The following is a 16,949-nucleotide window of genomic DNA, read 5'->3' on the forward strand; positions in this document are numbered from 1 at the left end:
CCCGCTTCCCCTCCACCCCTGCAGCCTGCACCTGAGCACCAGACAAGCTACCACAGGCCTAGGCTCCTGCCACGCCTACAGGCAAGTATGGGGGGAGAAACCAAGCAGCCCCCATCCCAGAGACACTCTGCAGGCAGCAGCTCCTGCAAACATGTTTATTGATGGCTGTCAGCAGAAAAGGGTTAGGGAGTCGGGGCTACAGCTGGGCGCGGGGCAGAGCCCAGCCCTGCTGGCTGAGCCCAGCCATGCTGCCCCTTGCTGCCTGCCACCAGCACCCCCCAGCAGCCTAATTACAGCACCTACCCGTCACCCCCTCCCCTCCAGTTCCCCCATCACCACCCTCCCCACCACCTCATGGGGCCTTGAAGTATCTTCACCCAGCCCCAGGTATTGCTTAGCCATAAGCCCTGTCAAGCATCCCCACAACCCCTCCCCACTGCATCCCACAGAGCCAAAGGGTGCTGGGGGAGGGGGGTGGCAGGGGGTGGCCGTGCAGGGACAAAGCAGAGTCCTGGCTGGGAGAGCCTCCGTGGGCGAGCGGGCGTGCGCAGTCCCCGGGCGCAGCAGCCTCAGAACACACCTGGGGAGACAAGCGGAGGGGGGACACAACGGCACCCATGAAACCCTCCTGGGCTTAGTGCTGGGAGGGGGCAAGGAGGGAGGGAGGAAGGTCCTAGAAGGAAGAGAGCCACGGGCAAGGGTGGGAACATCTATGAGCATCATCACTGAGGGTCGCTGCTGCAGTGGAAAGCAGGGAGGGACAGCGCCCCCAGGTCAAAGCGGTGGTGGGGGGTGGTGACAGTGCCCTGCAGGGTGTACAAGGGGCAGGGAAGGGGCAGGGGCTGCAAAGGGGGAGACAGAGGAGGAGGGGATACAAGCAGGAGCAACAGCATCCAGAAGGGAGAGACAGACACAAGGTACCAAGCAGAGCCCACGTGTGCACGCGTCCTTGCAAGGAGGGAGAGCCTGACCCAGTACTCCCCAGCCCAAGCAGGGGCAGGCAGCAGTCAGGGAGGCACTGGTTGTAGCCCTTGCCCATCTGCAAGGCAGACAGGGAGAGAGGAGCAGGCAGAGTTTGAGCACACCTGCCAGTGGGCACCTCATGCTTCCAGGAGCCAGGGCAAGGAGCTGCCCCTTTTCCTGGGACTCCACCAAGGGCCCTTCTTCCAGTCATGACACAAAACTCTGGCAGTCCCCCTACCCTGGGGTGCCACCAGTTCTCCACCCACCACAGAAGCAAGAAGTAGGACAGGAGGGACCCCTCTTCCTTGCACGGGGAGGCAGGAGCTGAGCTCCAGGCCATGAGACCCCACCCTCCTTGCCTTTGCCCAACCCACAAAGTGGGGGCACAACCACAATCTCATGCTCAGAGCAGAGGACAGTGCCACTGCTTTGCTTTGGGGGCAGGTTCGTGCCCAGCTGCAGCTGGGCTGCCAGCTCCCAGTGGCTCCCTCTCTGGCCCTCCCTGGGGATCGTGGGCTCTGCACGCAGAAGATGGGGTGCCCCCTCGTGCTGGTGGGGTGCCAGGGCTGTGCCCACCTGCTTGGTGGTGCCCTGCAGCTTCCATCTCTGAGAGGCTGTAAGCCATAGCCAGCTGCAAGTCCTCATCTTCATCCTCACTGTCTGTGTAGAGGCAGACGGGTGAGGAGCTCGGGGGCCGGTGTGGGGCAGGCGGTGGGGGCGAGGGGGGCCGTGGGCTAGGGAAGGCTTGCTGCTCCCGGCGGCTCAGTTCCAACCCCAGTGCCATGTCATCAGGGATGCCTGTGGGGACAGGAACAGTAGATAGGAGTCATGTCCACTCCAGCTCCCCAGAGCTGACACAGCTTCCCAGCAACTCTTGCCCACCCCACCAATCCTCTACGGCAGAGCCCCAAACCAGGGGTGACGAGGGCTAGGGCCAAAACCAAGTCGCAATGCAGCACCCCCTGGCCACCCAAGGGAGAAGAGGGGTCCTCAAAGGGAAAGGGTGTTGGGAGGCAGCACTGTCAGACCCCAGAAGGATGCTCTGCGGTGTCACTTCTCACCATTGATGTGGATTGACTTCAGCTCCCCATCCTCCTCCACTTCCACCCGCTCCCGCCCATTCTCAATAATCCTGCAGACAGGCAGAGAGACATAGGGACAGTCAAGGCCAGGCAGCTAAGGTACTGCAGTAACAAGCTGTGGGTCTGAGACCCACTGATGAAGGGGGTCTGCGGGAGTAAGGTGGGCTGGCACTGCCCTCACCGCTTGGTTGTGATGCGCTTGCCATTAACAAAGGTGGTGGAGGTGGAGACAGAGCGGAAGCCCAGCCCTGCATCAGCACCAGAGCTGAAGGAGGTGAAGAAATCTGGTGAAGGGAGCAACAAGATCAGTTTCATGGTTGGAGGTATGAGGAAGACAAGTGACAGACCCCAGCACACAGGTGGATGCAGTGGGCTGGGACTTCCCAGATAGCGGGTGGCTGGCAGCATCTCCTACCTGAGGATCCTGGGAAGGGGGAAAAGAAGTGACCTCCCCCATGGTGCCGAGGGCCAGGTCCTCGCAGCTCGGAGAAGGGCAGCATCTCATCTGGAAGGCAGGGCCCTTCCCATCAGCGCTGCCCCCATAGCTTAGCAAGCCAGGAGCAGGGCTAAGTGCAGGGACCGGTCACTAGCACCAGGTTTGCACTCTGAACCCAAGTCCAGTGGCTGCCTCAAGGCCAGAGGGGTGCCCCAGAGCTGGTATCCTGTCCCCCCCCACACCACACGCACCGAAGAAGTCAGCGAAGGGGTCTCTCCCACCGAAGAACTCCCGGAAGACGTCATGAGCGCTGCGGAAGGTGAAGGTGAATCCTGGGGCCCCAGCATCGGCCCTGGAGCCCCCTGGTCCTGCTGAAGGGAAGAGGCTCAGAGTTAAGCGGAGCCCTGAGTGGGAACGCCCCAAAGGGCAGAGAACAGCAGTGTGGGGAGCAGGCAGACTCACAGCAGGTCTTCAGATGGGGCTGTAGCCAGAGCTCAGCACGGCTCTGCTCACCCACTCACCTGCGCCCATGAGCCCGTCCTTGCCGTAACGGTCGTAGACATCGCGCTTCTGCTCTGAAAGAAGAAAGGGGGCTGCGGGGAAGCCCGTTGCCCAGCATGGGCGGGAGCACCAACACTTCCCCTGGCCAAGGGAGGTGAGGAACAGCAGGGAGCAAGAGGAGTGGGTGGCATGAGCAGGGCATCAGGTGAGGATGCACAAATCAGGCCAGCGCCCCAGCATCTCTCCCTAGAGCCGTGCTGGGGGATGTGTGGGGAAGTAGCCAAGCTCCACAAGCCAGGCAGTAACACCAGAGGGAACCACTGCCTTCCAGGGACATCCCAGGATGCCACCTGTGTAAGCTCAGCAGCAGGACACCCAAAGGTGAACAGGGAAACATGCAAGACAGCACCATAGCCTCTTACTGTCTGACAGCACTTCATACGCCTCAGCGATCTCCTTGAACCTCTGCTCAGCATACTCCTTGTTGTCTGGGTTTTTATCAGGGTGCCATTTCAGTGCAGCCTTCCTGTACCTGCACAGACAAGCAACAATGGGCACACAGCAGATCTTGGGTGGCTAGGGCCCCTAGGTGGGTAGGCCAGCAACAGACCCCTCTGGCACTGTGGGCAGGGGCACCCTGAGCCCACTTCGCCCAGTCTCAGGCATCTTCAAATGGGAGTTTCCTGGACTGGCTTTGCCACCTGAGCAAGTATTTGCAGAATGAGCCCAGCAGCGTGGCCTGCCCCCAACCTAGATGCCCCAATCATGCTCACAGGTGTGCTCCTCCGTGAATGAGCAAGGACCAGGGTGTGCTAGGGGGTTCCTGGGGCCAAGGGAGAATAAACAGCCCTTTCCTCCTGCTTGCAGTTAGCTGGGGTTAATCCAGTCTGTACAGCTTCTCTCACCTGCTCTTAGGAAGTGCCCCTCAGCAGGGACGTATGCCCCCTTCCAGACAAGCCACCAGTCTGCATCTCTTTCCCCAGGCCATGTCTGTATCCACAGACAGCAGCAAGACCTCAGCAGAGTGCCAGGCAGGAGCTTTGGGAGGCTCTGTCTGCCCCTGGGGCACAGCATAAGATCTGCCAGTGAAACCTCTGTCCCTGCCAGGGGACACGTTGCTCCTCTCTCTGCAAGTTCAGCCCCACAACCCTGATGCCAGAAGAGGCCTACTGTCCCAACCCCCTGTCATCCCTGTACCCTGTGGCAGAGAAAAGGGACACCTCCATGGAGGCCCACCTCCTGCCTCCATCGCTAGCCCCAGTATAAATGCAAGGGGACAAAGGGACCAAACCCCACCAAGAGATGGCTTTGTGTGGCAGTGAAGCCCAGCCTGCTCTGGCCTCCACACAAAGGAAACAAAAGCCGGATTGTCACCTCTGGGCTCTGTCACACTGGGCTCTGTCCCGTCCTCCTGCCCCTCCTCCCCTGCTCTGTCCCGGTCCCACAGGCAGCCCCCAGCTCGTTGGTGCCAGGGGCGGAGCGGGGGTTAGGAGGTGTCTCGATATGCTCTGCCCACGGGGCAGGGGCACGCTCTTCATGCACTTACGCCTTCTTGATGTCGTCGGCGGTGGCATTGCGGCTCACCCCCAACGCCTCGTAGTAGTCCACCATGACGTGCGGCTGTCCCGCGGGGTCACTGAGGTGGGGCAAAAGCAACGTCAAGTACTCCGCAGACGTAGCCTGGCAGCTCCAGAGGCGAGAGAGCAAAGGCAGGTGGCCCTGCCCTCCTCAGCTTCCCGACCACCACACAGGTCACCACGAAAGCGTTCCAGTAGCACCCACCCACGGCTCCCCAGCACCCTGCCTGCGCCTCCACCACACGGATGCTCGGCCGGGGACCCCTTGCTACTGCCACAGCACCTTCCCACTGCCATCACCCTCACTTGCCTAAGCAAAAGACAGGGATACCCGCCGCCGGCCCCGCTGCTCTGCCCCGTTCCCCGCAGCTGCCCCGGCTCCCCCCGCGGGGGTCTCTGTCCCGAGGCAGGCGGGGAGGCAGCGGGAGCATACTGCTAAGGTGCTTAGCGGCTGGAGCGGATTAAGGGCTCATCCGGGACATCCCCCACACACCCCTGCCGGGCCACCCCGGGGCACTCAGATGGATCGGGGACGGGAGTGAGATGCCGCCGCTCCGGCCGCTCCCAACCCCAGGGGGTGCCGACCAATTTCCCCAGGTACTCGCCCCCCGGCCAGGGCGCATCGGCCGACAGGGAGGGGCACCGCTGGCACCGGCACCGGCACCAGTACGGCACTGGGAGCGCGGCGGGGCGGTGCCGCCGGCCCGGCCCGGCCTGGCTGTAAACACGGCGTTCCCGGGGCAGCCCGGCTAGGCACTGCCGCTGCTGGAAGTTTCTGTTCCCCTCCCCGCGCTCGGTCGCCGCCACCGGCGAGCACCCCTGGCCTGCGGCCAGCGGATCTAGGCCACCGGGAGGGGCGGGGGCGGCAGCACGGGCAGGAAACGCATCGGACCGGCCCAGCTTCCCCTGTGCGCCGATCCCCCAGTGCGCCACGGTACCCCCACCCCCGATGGCCCCCTGCGCCTCGCTCTCCCTGCCTGCACCCCACCCACCTCCCACCCCGGTGCCCACCTGAATGCCGCAGCCGAGCCCTCCCCGCCCGCCCCGGGCCGCCCGGCCGGCGTCGCGCGTCCCCCCCCCAGCCCGGGCCGCAGCGGGGCCTGGAGGCGGGTCTTGAAGGATTATGGGCGGCGGCGATAGCCAACCGCGGCGGCGGCGGCGAGTGACGCCACACTGCCGCCTGTCAGGCTGGTGAGGTCATAGGAAGGCGTGCAGGAGAGCCTCCGGCTTCGCCGCCGGGCCCCGGGCAGGGGCTCCACCCCCAACTCCCCCTACCCTCCCCTGCGCTCCTCCTCTCCAGCCTTGTCCCAAGCTGTGCGCTGGCCGGGCAGCTCCTGGGCAGACTTCGGGGTACTCACCTCGCTCGTTGGCCCCAATGCTGCGAGCACACCGCGGCACGGCCACCGCCTCGGGGCAGCCCTCGACTCCGCTTGCTCTTGGCCTCCTGCCCAGCTAGCTGCCCGGCCGGGCCCTGCTAGAAAGGCCAGCGGGAGGGGACAGCTGGGGTGACTCAGCGTTTTGCCCAGGCCGTCCCACTGAGGCGGGGTGGGGACGTAAAGGGGCACGACCTGCCAGGCTGGTCCCTGCTAGGGGCCCAGGCTGCAGAGCATCGCTGCAGAGGAGCTGGGGGCAGCGAGCCAGCCTGAGCACCGGGCTGCCCGGGTACCTGAATCACCGGGACTCGGGTGAAGCCATACATCTGCAGCTTTCATGTAGGCTTTTCCTCTTTGTGGCCCCTGCCCGGGCAGATGCGGCTGAGGAGCTGCTCTTATTCAGCCTTAGGGCCGTGGGCAGTCCAAAAGACACTCACCTGTAGTCATGAACCTGTCCTGGCCACAGGAATCCTCCTATTCCCATTTGCCAATGGAAAAAGGAGGGAGCCCGGTCTTGGTGGGGCCAGACCCTTTTGGACTCTCTGGCACCCCTGCAATGCAGCTGGATATCTTCCTCATCTCCTGGAAATCCCTATCTGGGGTCCCTGGCAAAGCTTTGCAGTGCTGCTTTGCCCAGCAGGCTGGGAGGACCTGAGCACTGGGAGGGGCCATTCCCAGTACTCCTCAGCACCCAGTTTCAGGACAGCCATTTCTAGCCATGAGCAGTGAGCCTGGGTGAGCACTTGGGCAGGTGAATGCCAAGGGTTTCTCCTGTGCCAAAGGACATATCTTTTCAAGGGATGAAAGACCCATTCTCTGCCATCCAACGGCACTTGGTGATTTCCTGGAGTGACTGCTTGGAGTATTCCCTGCTGTTGGGCATTTTCTCCTGGATGCCTTTGCAGCACTGCTCTTCTGTACCTGCCAGCCCAGGAGCAGGGAGCAGATTCCCTGAGGTGGCTGCCTTTGGCCAGAGTGTTCTCGTTGGCTGCCAGGACCTCTAAGTTTGGCCGCTCTGCCCAGCAGTGGGTGCAGGGCTGGACCGGGATGGGCTGGCACAGGCACTAGATGGAGCCACAGGCTGCCTCATAGGGCCCCCATGGAGCTGTCTATGAAGCCGACTAGATGCCAGCAGGATGTAGCTGCGTCTCGGCACCTTGGGTTCCTTTCGCGAGTTTCATAGCCGGGGATAACGAGACTTCAGGCCTGCCAGGTCTCAGCCCATTCTGTGCCCAGTTAGGGGTATAGGGGTCCTTCCATGCTGGGAAAAGAGAGGAACCCATGTGCTGGCTGGGACTCTGGAGTCAGGGGAAGACACCACAGCTGTAGGGTATGTAACAAGAATGATTCAAACCTCCCTAAGGGGAGACCTTGAGGAGTTGGATGGGAGCAAACCACAGCGCTGGTAGGAGAGAGGATGTGGTGCCAGCTATGCATCACCCCAGAGCTGCCACAATCACTTCTCAAACTAGCAAAGCCAGGCACTTTGCAGCAGATGAAGAGAGGCAGCCCATCACCCGCTGGTGCCTCACAGAGCAAACAGCTTCAGCCACAGCAGCTTGTCCTCTTTCCCCTGCTCATTCCACCTAGGTCTGCCCAAAGTCCTGATGCACCTGCTTGGCTCATACCAGCTTCAAACCCACCACAGTCATCTTGAGCATGTCTCAAGAAGACCTTTATTTCTTCTCACATTTTGGAGATAGCTGTGTTGCAACCCTGCTTTTAATTCTCCCAGGGTAGCAAAGGACCCCATCTCTCAGGAAGCCAACTGGATTGCATCATAAATTTGTGCTGGACAATATTTCAGCTTTCAGTTTTCTCAGGAGAACACAAAACTCTTCATGGCCTTCTCAAAACTGGTGATTGTGGACTGCAAAATTGTAGCCTTGGTGGCTTTTGAGCTGTGATGTGCTTGGTGATTGGCACACCCACGTCCCCCTTTGGGGTACCGATCTGTCTCCCCTTCCAGGTGACCTCTCTTTAGGGCAGAGTAGGGGAGGAGGAGAAATTCCCTTGATCTGCTAGACACACTGTTCTTAATGCACCCCAGGGTCCCATTGGCCTTCTTGGCCACATTGCTGTCCCATGGATAACTTATTGTCCGCCAAGACTCCTAGGTCCTTTTCCACAGGGCTGCTGTCCGGCAGATCGCCTCCTAACCTGTGCTGGTGCAGTTTATTATTCCTTCCCAGACGCAGGACTCTGCACTTATCCTTGTTAAATCTCATTAGGTTCCTCTTTGCTCATCTCTCCAGTCTGTACAAGTCTAACTGAATGGCCACACAGCCTTCAGATGTATCAGCTCAGCTTCCCAGTTTCGTATCACCAGCAAACGGAAAAGGGAAGGTCCACACTCCAGGGTGGCTGTGTGGAGATGCAGCAGGGAGGGAGCAGGAGCCAGAGCCTGTGGGGTAGGGTAAGAAGTGGTTGAGCAGAGCAAGGCAAGCTCCTGGGTGCCATTTCCTTGCCACCTTCCTTTGCCTGCCCACTCCCAAGACAGACAACAACAGCAGCTGTGGTCATGCCCCCCATCTCTGGATGTGGCCACAGGATCCATGCAGCCCCCAGGAAGGGGGTCAGAGGGAGTAGCAGATTTACTCACCTTTGGAAGGGCCACACCCAGGGCAGGGATCTCCTGGCTGGTGGTGGCCAGGGACATCATTCAAGAGCAGCATCCTTTTGAAAATTCCACATTCGTTCTTTTACTCCCAGTCCTGTTGTCTCACCTGGGCAGTCCTGCCCAGCTTGCCTGGCATCCCTGCACAGCCAATTTCTCCACTCCTGGTGTTTGTGTCAATGACCATCCTCTGAGCTGCTGTTCCCATTCCAGGTGGGTTTTTTTCCTAGAATTGCACCTTTCCAGAGCTTTGTAGTATCCAGGCAGACAAAGTCATCTGACTTATAGCAGAAGTCAGTGCAGCAGGACAGAAAACTGAGAAACAGGAAAATCAGGGTGACTTTTGTTCAAGCAAAGAAATTACTTTGGGCCAGATTCAGCAATGTGATAGACTCAGGCTGTGCACCCCAGGCACCATCCCATGCAAGTACTTGCCTGTGCTGACACTGGGGATGCTGCCCCAACCAAAATCCAGGCAGAACTGAGGTGCTTGCAGATTTTAAGTCATCTGAGTCAGAGGCTGGTGAAGGTGTCAGAAGCCCATGACTAAATGGGTTGTCCATGGCAAGCACATGCATGAGCCTGAGCAGCGGCTGAGCTTCACGGCAGCAAGCGACTTCACCCCATCCCTTCATGTGGCTGGGAACAGAGTGGGCTGCTGAGCCTGTCTAATCCCATGATGCTTGAGAGCAGGGCACCCCACATCCACTCACACATGAGACTGGAGGCTGTGTGGTCTAGACCCGACACCAAAGTTTAGGGGGGCTGGGGATAGTGAAAAGACTGATACCACACATCTCTTCTGCCATGGAGGGAAGCAGGAGCTGCAGCTGACACAGGACAGGAAGGGATTTCATTGCAAAGCAAAATCTGGTTTCACTCACACACATCAACATGCTCATGCCCACGCTCTCCAAACCACTCCCATGTCCAGCTGGCTTGGCCAGGACTTCCTGTAGTGTCTGGTGGAACTAGGGTCACCGGCTGCCTGTCCTCACTGAGCCCTCATTCTATGTGTTCAGCCTTGGCACATTGCTCAACACAGTAGGTAGTGGTGGCTCAAAGGTGAAAAACAAGACAAGCAGGGTGAAAGGAAAAGGAGATTGGACAAGTGCTTTTGCATTTGAAGAAAGCAAGAGAAAGCACAACAGGATGCTGGTGAGCAGCTTCCTGCCTCTTTCCACAGCCACTGGTGCATAAATAACAGTGCAACTGATGTGGCTGTGAACGTCATGGAGAAGGTTGTCATTTGGATGCCATCTCTAATGAACTGTCATGTAAAGCATTGTGATTCTTTACTTTGAGGGCATCACCTGCTAAGATGGATATTTTCAATTCATCAGAACCACACTGGGAGCATTGATGGACCTAACTGAGGTCTCACTGAGCTGCTAATGGTAATTTTGAAGAGCTAGGAAAGCAGGCTAATTCCAAAAGACTGAAGGACATAAATCACTCTAGTCACTAGGAAAATAAATCTGTCCACCCAGAAAACCTGAGATTACTGATCAGACTAGGAAAAAACAACAACAGCAACAAAATAACAACAACAACCAAATAAACAACAACAACCACCAAAGGCAAAACCAAAAGCCCAGAAGAATTAAATTTGATTCTATCAGCAAAGAACTAAAGACTTTTAAGTGCATTTAATAACAATCAGTCTTGTCTCAGGGAAGCCAGGTATTGCTATGCAAATTTGTTGTCACCTTTCAGCATGATTACATGTCTGTCTGGTTCAGATCAACACAGCTGTCATCCTTCCAGGAGATAACAATGACATCATTCACATAAATCACAACGGTGCCACAAAGAGGGATGGAATAACCTGTTTTCCATGCCCACAGAAGAAGGATACTCGTAGCCACTGCCAAAGGTCTTTCCAGATCTACTTTTTATGTTGTCCCAGAATATTTACCTCAGCATGCTGAGCCAATCTGTTTATATTGCTGCATTGCTAAAGACACACCAGATGCATCGACAGCAAACATGTGCTGGTTAGCCAGGAGCTATCCTGCCAGAGGCCTCTGTAATGCGGATCTCCAGGGCTGGGTGCAAGGTTCAGAGTGACGAGAGAAATGTTTACTACAAAAAATCAGGGATAACTGTAAGTTTGGTGGGGTACTTGCTAGGGAAGGGCACAACTAAGTAGTGGGGATGATTTTGAATTGCCAATGAAAAGGCCCTGTTCCAGCAAAAGTTAATTTAATGCAGCAGAATTTGTTTTAATACAGTGAAATGTGCAATAATTCACTTGGGAATTTGGAGAAAGGGGCAGTCTTGTCTCTTGCTACTATGCTGCACATCTACTTACTATCCTCAAACTTTATCAGTGGTAATCTAGGACTCAATGCTGAGGATCCCTCCACACATGCAGGAGCTCAGTATCCAACTCCTGCCAGGCTTTGCATCCTTCTGCCTGGGAGTTGGTAACTTTACCAACTGGCTGTGTCCTACGCAGGGTTATTAAGTGGCCATAGACCCACACTGTCCCTGGGAAAGGCACAGTAGCCCTGGTGTGTGTAAGCCACACGAGAAAAGCGTAATGAAGCATGGGAGCTCAGCAGAGTGTGGCTCCTGAGTCCTTACAACAGGAAAATCATAGAACAGTTTGAGTTGGAAGCAACCTTAAAGATCATAAAATTCCAAACCTCTTTCCATGGGCCAGAACACCTTCCACTTAGACCAGGTTGCTCAAAGCTTCATCCAGCCTGGCCTTGAGCACTTACAGCGATGGGGTATCCACAGCTTCTTAATACATAGAATACATGGAATACATAGAATAAACCAGGTTGGAAGAGACCTTCAAGATCATCACGTCCAACCCATCAACCAATCCAACACCGCCCAAACAACTAACCCACGGCACCAAGCACCCCGTCAAGTCTTCTCCTAAAAACCTCCAGTGATGGCGACTCCACCACCTCCCCAGGCAGCCCATTCCAATGTGCAATCACTCTTTCTGTATAGAACTTTTTCCTAACATCTAGCCTGAACCTCCCCTGGCGCAGCCTGAGACTGAGACTGAGACTTTGACCAACCTGTTCCAGTGTCTCACCAACCTCACAGTAAAGAATTTCTTCCTGATACCTAGTGTAAATCTACCCTCTTAGTTTAGAAGTGTTACCCCTCATCCTATCACCACACTCCCAGATAAATAGTCCTTCCCCCATCTTTCCTGTAGGCCCCCTTGAGGTACTGGAAAGCTGCTATAAGGTTGTGATAGGTTGAAGTTTCCCCCCAGCATTAACTTTTAGCTAGACTAACTCAGTTAGAAATAAATGAAGCTGTATTTACAAGCAAAAACTACACTCTACAATGGAATGCAATGGATAGATAAAAAATATAGAGTATTTACAATATTATACAGATATTTACAATTAGCAAACAACATGAAAAACCCTCCTGGTCAGAAGACCAGAGAAGCCTGTTCCACTGCCCTCCCCCAAACCCCCCTGTCCCGAAAGAGAGAAAGGAGTTGAGAGAAAGCAGTGGATTAGACTTATCCCAAGGCCAGCAAGAAGCACCTTATCTCCCAAGCAAAGCAATAACAGCCAAGATCAGAAGAGAAAAGGAATGGGAATGGGAATGGAAATGGAAATGAAATGTGAAGAATTGTTATGATACAGCTTCTCTTAGCCCAGACATTTATCCAATGAATTTGTTTAGAGCAATCTTTTCTTTTCCTTTTTACACCCAACAGTGAGTTATTTATATTTTTCTGCTTTTCTGCTCGAAATCTGCAGCTAAATGTTAAAGGCATAGCCTAAAGCCACCGCAATCCACCCCTTCTAAACAATTTGATTGGCTGCTGATACTATCCATCTAAGCTAAAACACTATCTGCAATAATGAGTAAATAAAGTTCACAGTCCATTCTGGCTGTCCTCAGATGTAGATGATTCAGAAGTAAAAAATAACAGGAATCAAGGAAATAGAAAACAGTTTTTCTCTCTGCAGATAAGGTGAAAAGGGACAGGGTCTCTGAGGTGACTCAGGGCTCTCAGGGCTCTCAGGGTTCGTGCACCGTGGATTCCTCGTGGATTCTTCCTTTGGGTGCAATCTTGTATCTGTACAACACTCTGAATTTAAACTCTCTCAGCTAAAGTTAGATTTCTTTGTGGAATACACTGAATTTCACCATTCTCTTGCATTACCCAGTAAGTGTGGCCAGGACCTTCAGCAGAAACCACCCCTCAGACAGGTTTGGCCTCTCCTGAAGGAAAAAATACCCAAACAGTTTTGCCCAACAGATTCTTTTCTCTAGCAACAGGAACTCTATCACCTTCTACTTTTTGCAGCAAATCTGAGTGTGCAGGTCCAGCTCGATTCACTGAACCTCTACTACTTACCAGCCAGGTTGCTTGTGCTGAATGTTTCTCCCAGTTTTTCAAAGATCCACCCCCATGGCTTTGAGAGTGGTGTTCAGCAAACCGTTGTAGCATTCAATCTTCCCTGCAGCTGGTGCATAGTAGGGGATGTGGAATTTCCACTCGATGCCGTGCTCTTTGGCCCAGTTCTTTACAAGGTTGTTTTTGAAGTGATTTCCGTTGTCTGACTCAATCCTCTCTGGAGTTCTGTGTCTCCACAGGATTTGTCTCTCCAGACCAAGAATGGTGCTGCATGCAGTTGCATGTGGAAATGGACAAGATTCCAACCATCCAGTGTTTGCCTCTACCACAGTAAGCACATACTGCTTACCAGAACAAGAACGAGGTAGAGTGATATAATCAACCTGCCAAGCTTCACCATACCTGTACTTAGACCATCAGTCACCATACCACAAGGGCTTCATTCTCTTAGCCTGCTTAATAGCAGCACAAATGTCACAGTCATGGATGACTTGAATGATAGCATCCATGGAAATGTCTATGGATCTGTCACGAGCCCCCTGGGTTGGACTCCACACTGCAGACTTCCACCTTCGCTTGTTATCCACAAGACGACAGGAACTGTCTGTGAACAAAGCATATTTCTTTTCCAGAAAGGTCATTGTTAGGAGGAGCTTCCTCAGCACGAGTTACTCTCTCCTCTGGAGGTTTAGCACAGTTGGCATCTTCAGGCCAACTTGAGATCACCTCCACCAGACCAGGTCTTTCAAGATTCCCCATTTGAGCTCCCTGTGTTATCAGAGCCATCCACTTAGACCATGTGGCATCTGTGGCATGATGTGGTGTAGAACCTTTGCCTCTGAACATCCAATTCAAAACTGGTAATCTGGGAGCTAAGAGAAGTTGTGACTCAGTTCCAATTACTTCAGAAGCAGTTTTCACTCCTTCATAGGCAGCTAGAATCTCTTTCTCTGTTGGAGTATAATTTGCCTCTGAGCCTCTGTAGCCTTGACTCCAGAAACCAAGAGGATGCCTATGTGTCTCACCTGAAGCTCTCTGCCATAAGCACCATGTTGGACCATTGTCACTTGCAGCCATGTACAAAATGTTCTTAATGTCTGAACCAGTTCTGACAGGTCCCAGACCCATTGCCTGGACTACTTGTTTTTCTGGTCAAAGGCTGCTTGTTGCTTAGGACCCCACTGGAAACTGTTTCCCTTTCGGGTCACATCATACAGAGTTTTCACAATCTGACTGTATCCAGGAATGTGCAGTCTCCAAAATCCCTCTGTACCTAAGAAACATGGAGTTTCTTGCTTGTTCGTGGGATTTGCCATGGTAGAGACTCTATTTACCACATCCACTGGAATGTGTCAGCGTCCATCCTGCCACTGCACTCCCAGAAACTGGATCTCTCTGGCAGGACCTTTCACCTTGTCTCGCTTGATGGCGAAACCTGTGTTCAGGAGAATGTCAATGACTTTGTTACCTTTCTCAAAGACTTCTTCAGCAGTTTTACCCCAAACAATTATATCATCGATGAACTGGATGTGTTCTGGAGCACCACCTTCCTCCAGAGCATCATGGATTACTGCATGACAGATGCTGGAGCTGTGGATCCAGCCCACTGGCAGTCTGTTGAAAGTGTACTGGATTCCTCTCCAGGTGAAAGCAAACTGAGGCCTGCATTCCTCTGCTATGGGAATAGAGAAGAAAGCATTGGCAATGTCTGTGGTAGCATACCATTTGGCCTCTTTGGATTCCAGCTCATATTGGAGTTCCATCATGTCTGGTACTGCTGCACTCTTAAGTGGAGTTACTTCATTCAGGGCTCGGTAGTCCACTGTCAGACGCCAGTCTCCATTCTGCTTTTGCACAGGCCACGCTGGACTGTTGAAAGGTGAATGAGTTTTGCTGACCACCTTCTGACTTTCCAACTGACAAATCAGATTCTGAATGGGCAACAAAGAGTCAGGGTTGGTTCTGTATTGTCTGTGATGCACAGTCTGAGAAGCAACCGGCAGCTTCACATCCTCTGTCCCATGTTGTCTCACAACTGCAGATTCATCAGAAAGCTCAGGTCTAATGGACAATTTCATTTTTCCTCCATCAGTTTCTACTGATGCTACTCCAAAAGCCCATTTGTAACCCTTAGGGCCTTTGAAACACCCTTCTTTCAGAAAATCAGTTCCCAAAATACAAGGTGTGTCAGGTCCAGTCACAACAGTATGCTTCTTCCACTGTTTACCAGTTAAACTTAGGTCAACCAGCTCCACTCTCAGCATGTTGTCAGGCTGGCAAGCTGTTTGCATTATGTACAACCCACTTCCACATGCAAACCACCACCACCCAACTCACACACACACACCTGTCCAGCCATCAGAGGCTCAACTGCTCCCCGAAGACTGGGGCAAAGAATAGCTGTTGTCAATATGCTCCTGCACTAGGGATTCACTTTCCCAGGGGATGTAGGACTTACCCACCTGGCAGTGGTTTATCTATCTCAAAGGCAGAGCTGCCAGCGTGACTCTGCTTTGTCCCCTTTGCTGCCCAGAGGCTGGGGCTCACCACAGTCCTGCAGATGAGGCGTGTGCTCCTGGGAGCAGGGGAAGTGATGGCTGCTTCTTGCCCCATCGCTGTCAGCTCACACAAGCACACTGCAGCATTGCAACAGAGCTGACCGCAGCTCTGTTGTGGTTCCTGAGAACTTGTAAGACTGGAAGGCCTAAAGGGTTGAGGATGGAGACTAACTCATTGTGTCCGTGGACCTGCCTGAGGCATGCAGGGCCTCTCCAGCTTGACAGGATAACCCATGCCCCTCCAGCAGTTCCTACCATCATCCATCCAGTCATGCAGAAATTCTCTCACTTCTGCTTCCAGCTAGTCCTACACTATTTGTGCCAACACCAGCTGTGAGAGCTGCTGGAGAGGAAGAAAAGCAGTGCTGGCAACTCCACGCAGCCCACCAGTGCTGCACACTGGCATCCCCTACAAGCACAGGGACATCTCATCAGGGTCAGCCCTTCCATCACCTGCCTGGTAGGCAGCTTGTTCACACCAGGCATGCTCAGAGATCTGCCATGAAGTCACTGCAATTAGCCAGCTGTAGGTTTATTTTGCTCCCGTGGGCGTGTAACTGCCTTTCCCAGGATGTGAAGAAAGGCGGGTGACACTGGCAGCCAGGCGGGCTGCTCACCCGGGGCTGCTGCGCCTGAGAAAGAGCTAGTCCCAACTAGTCCACCGGTGCCTCTCATCCTAGTTCGTCCACCGGTCCCTCTCAGCCTGGCAGGTTGGGGCTTGGCAGGCATGCGGAGCTGCCTGCGTCCCTGGGAGTGCCTCACTATTCTTGCCACTGGCCGGTGATTCAGGGCTTAGGAGTGAGTCAGATCTGGAAATAGCTTTATTGTTCCCCTAACGCAGCACACGCTCCAGGCAATGCAGCAGGCGTGGCACAACTGCCTTCATTTTATCGGAACCAGCAATTATGCTGCCGTCACTCAGCTCCAGCAGAGAGAACTTTTGTCACATCATTACCGTGCTCTGCATCCCAGCAGGTCTTCAGGAGTAAATGACACACTTCGGTTATTGATGGCATCCACTAATGAAGATCCCTTGACCCTGAGACAATCATGGTTCGCTATCCTTACTGCTAACAAGCCTTAAACTTGCATCTTCTTGGCCTGAGCATGAAGAAGAGTTAATTCCCTTCTTGTCTGCATCTGCCTTAAATATATTTTAAGGACTTCGTTGAGTCTGAGCTTGGTCTTTTAGACAGTTCCCGTTCTTTCAGCCTTTCAGGGCATCCCTTTTTCTTCATCTACAGATCATTTCCATCTACTCTAGAGAAAGAATGAGGCACTCAGAGGACCCCTTATGACCTTATCGAGGCATGCATATCTTAAGAAATGACAAAGAGAGCATTTTCTGTCCATTTCCAGGCAGTTCTAGACTCTGAATGCATCATCTCCCCAGTTTCAGCCCTGTGTGCTTTTAGGTGTGGTAGACTTTAACATACTTCTGGCTTTGGTAACTGCAAGTTCTGACAGCGATTCCTGTACCAGCGGGTACCT

At 54.2% G+C, this 16,949-nt stretch overlaps 1 protein-coding gene across 8 annotated transcripts; it reads right to left on the bottom strand.

Annotated features, from left to right (window-relative positions):
• Nucleotides 1-141: 141 nt before the first annotated feature.
• On the bottom strand, nucleotides 142-6,034 carry DNAJB2 (DnaJ heat shock protein family (Hsp40) member B2). Of its 8 annotated transcripts, none has more exons than XM_054175513.1 (10): nucleotides 5,571-5,679; nucleotides 4,529-4,618; nucleotides 3,405-3,514; nucleotides 3,003-3,074; nucleotides 2,733-2,849; nucleotides 2,461-2,550; nucleotides 2,227-2,329; nucleotides 2,025-2,095; nucleotides 1,540-1,761; nucleotides 142-580 (listed from the first exon to the last, which is right to left on the bottom strand). In XM_054175513.1, the coding sequence occupies exons 2-10, from the start codon at nucleotides 4,591-4,593 to the stop codon at nucleotides 570-572; spliced, it is 861 nt and encodes a 286-aa protein (XP_054031488.1). In that variant the 5' UTR covers nucleotides 4,594-4,618; nucleotides 5,571-5,679; the 3' UTR covers nucleotides 142-569. The 8 variants fall into 8 exon arrangements, with proteins under 8 accessions (XP_054031488.1, XP_054031479.1, XP_054031489.1 ...); XM_054175504.1 differs by having other exon boundaries at nucleotides 2,733-2,852; nucleotides 5,571-5,678; XM_054175514.1 differs by having other exon boundaries at nucleotides 3,003-3,056; nucleotides 5,571-5,676.
• Between the last annotated feature and the right edge of the window lie 10,915 nt (nucleotides 6,035-16,949).

The sequence above is a fragment of the Dryobates pubescens genome, chromosome 2 (assembly GCF_014839835.1).
Source record: "Dryobates pubescens isolate bDryPub1 chromosome 2, bDryPub1.pri, whole genome shotgun sequence".
NCBI classification, from domain to species: Eukaryota; Metazoa; Chordata; class Aves; order Piciformes; family Picidae; genus Dryobates; species Dryobates pubescens.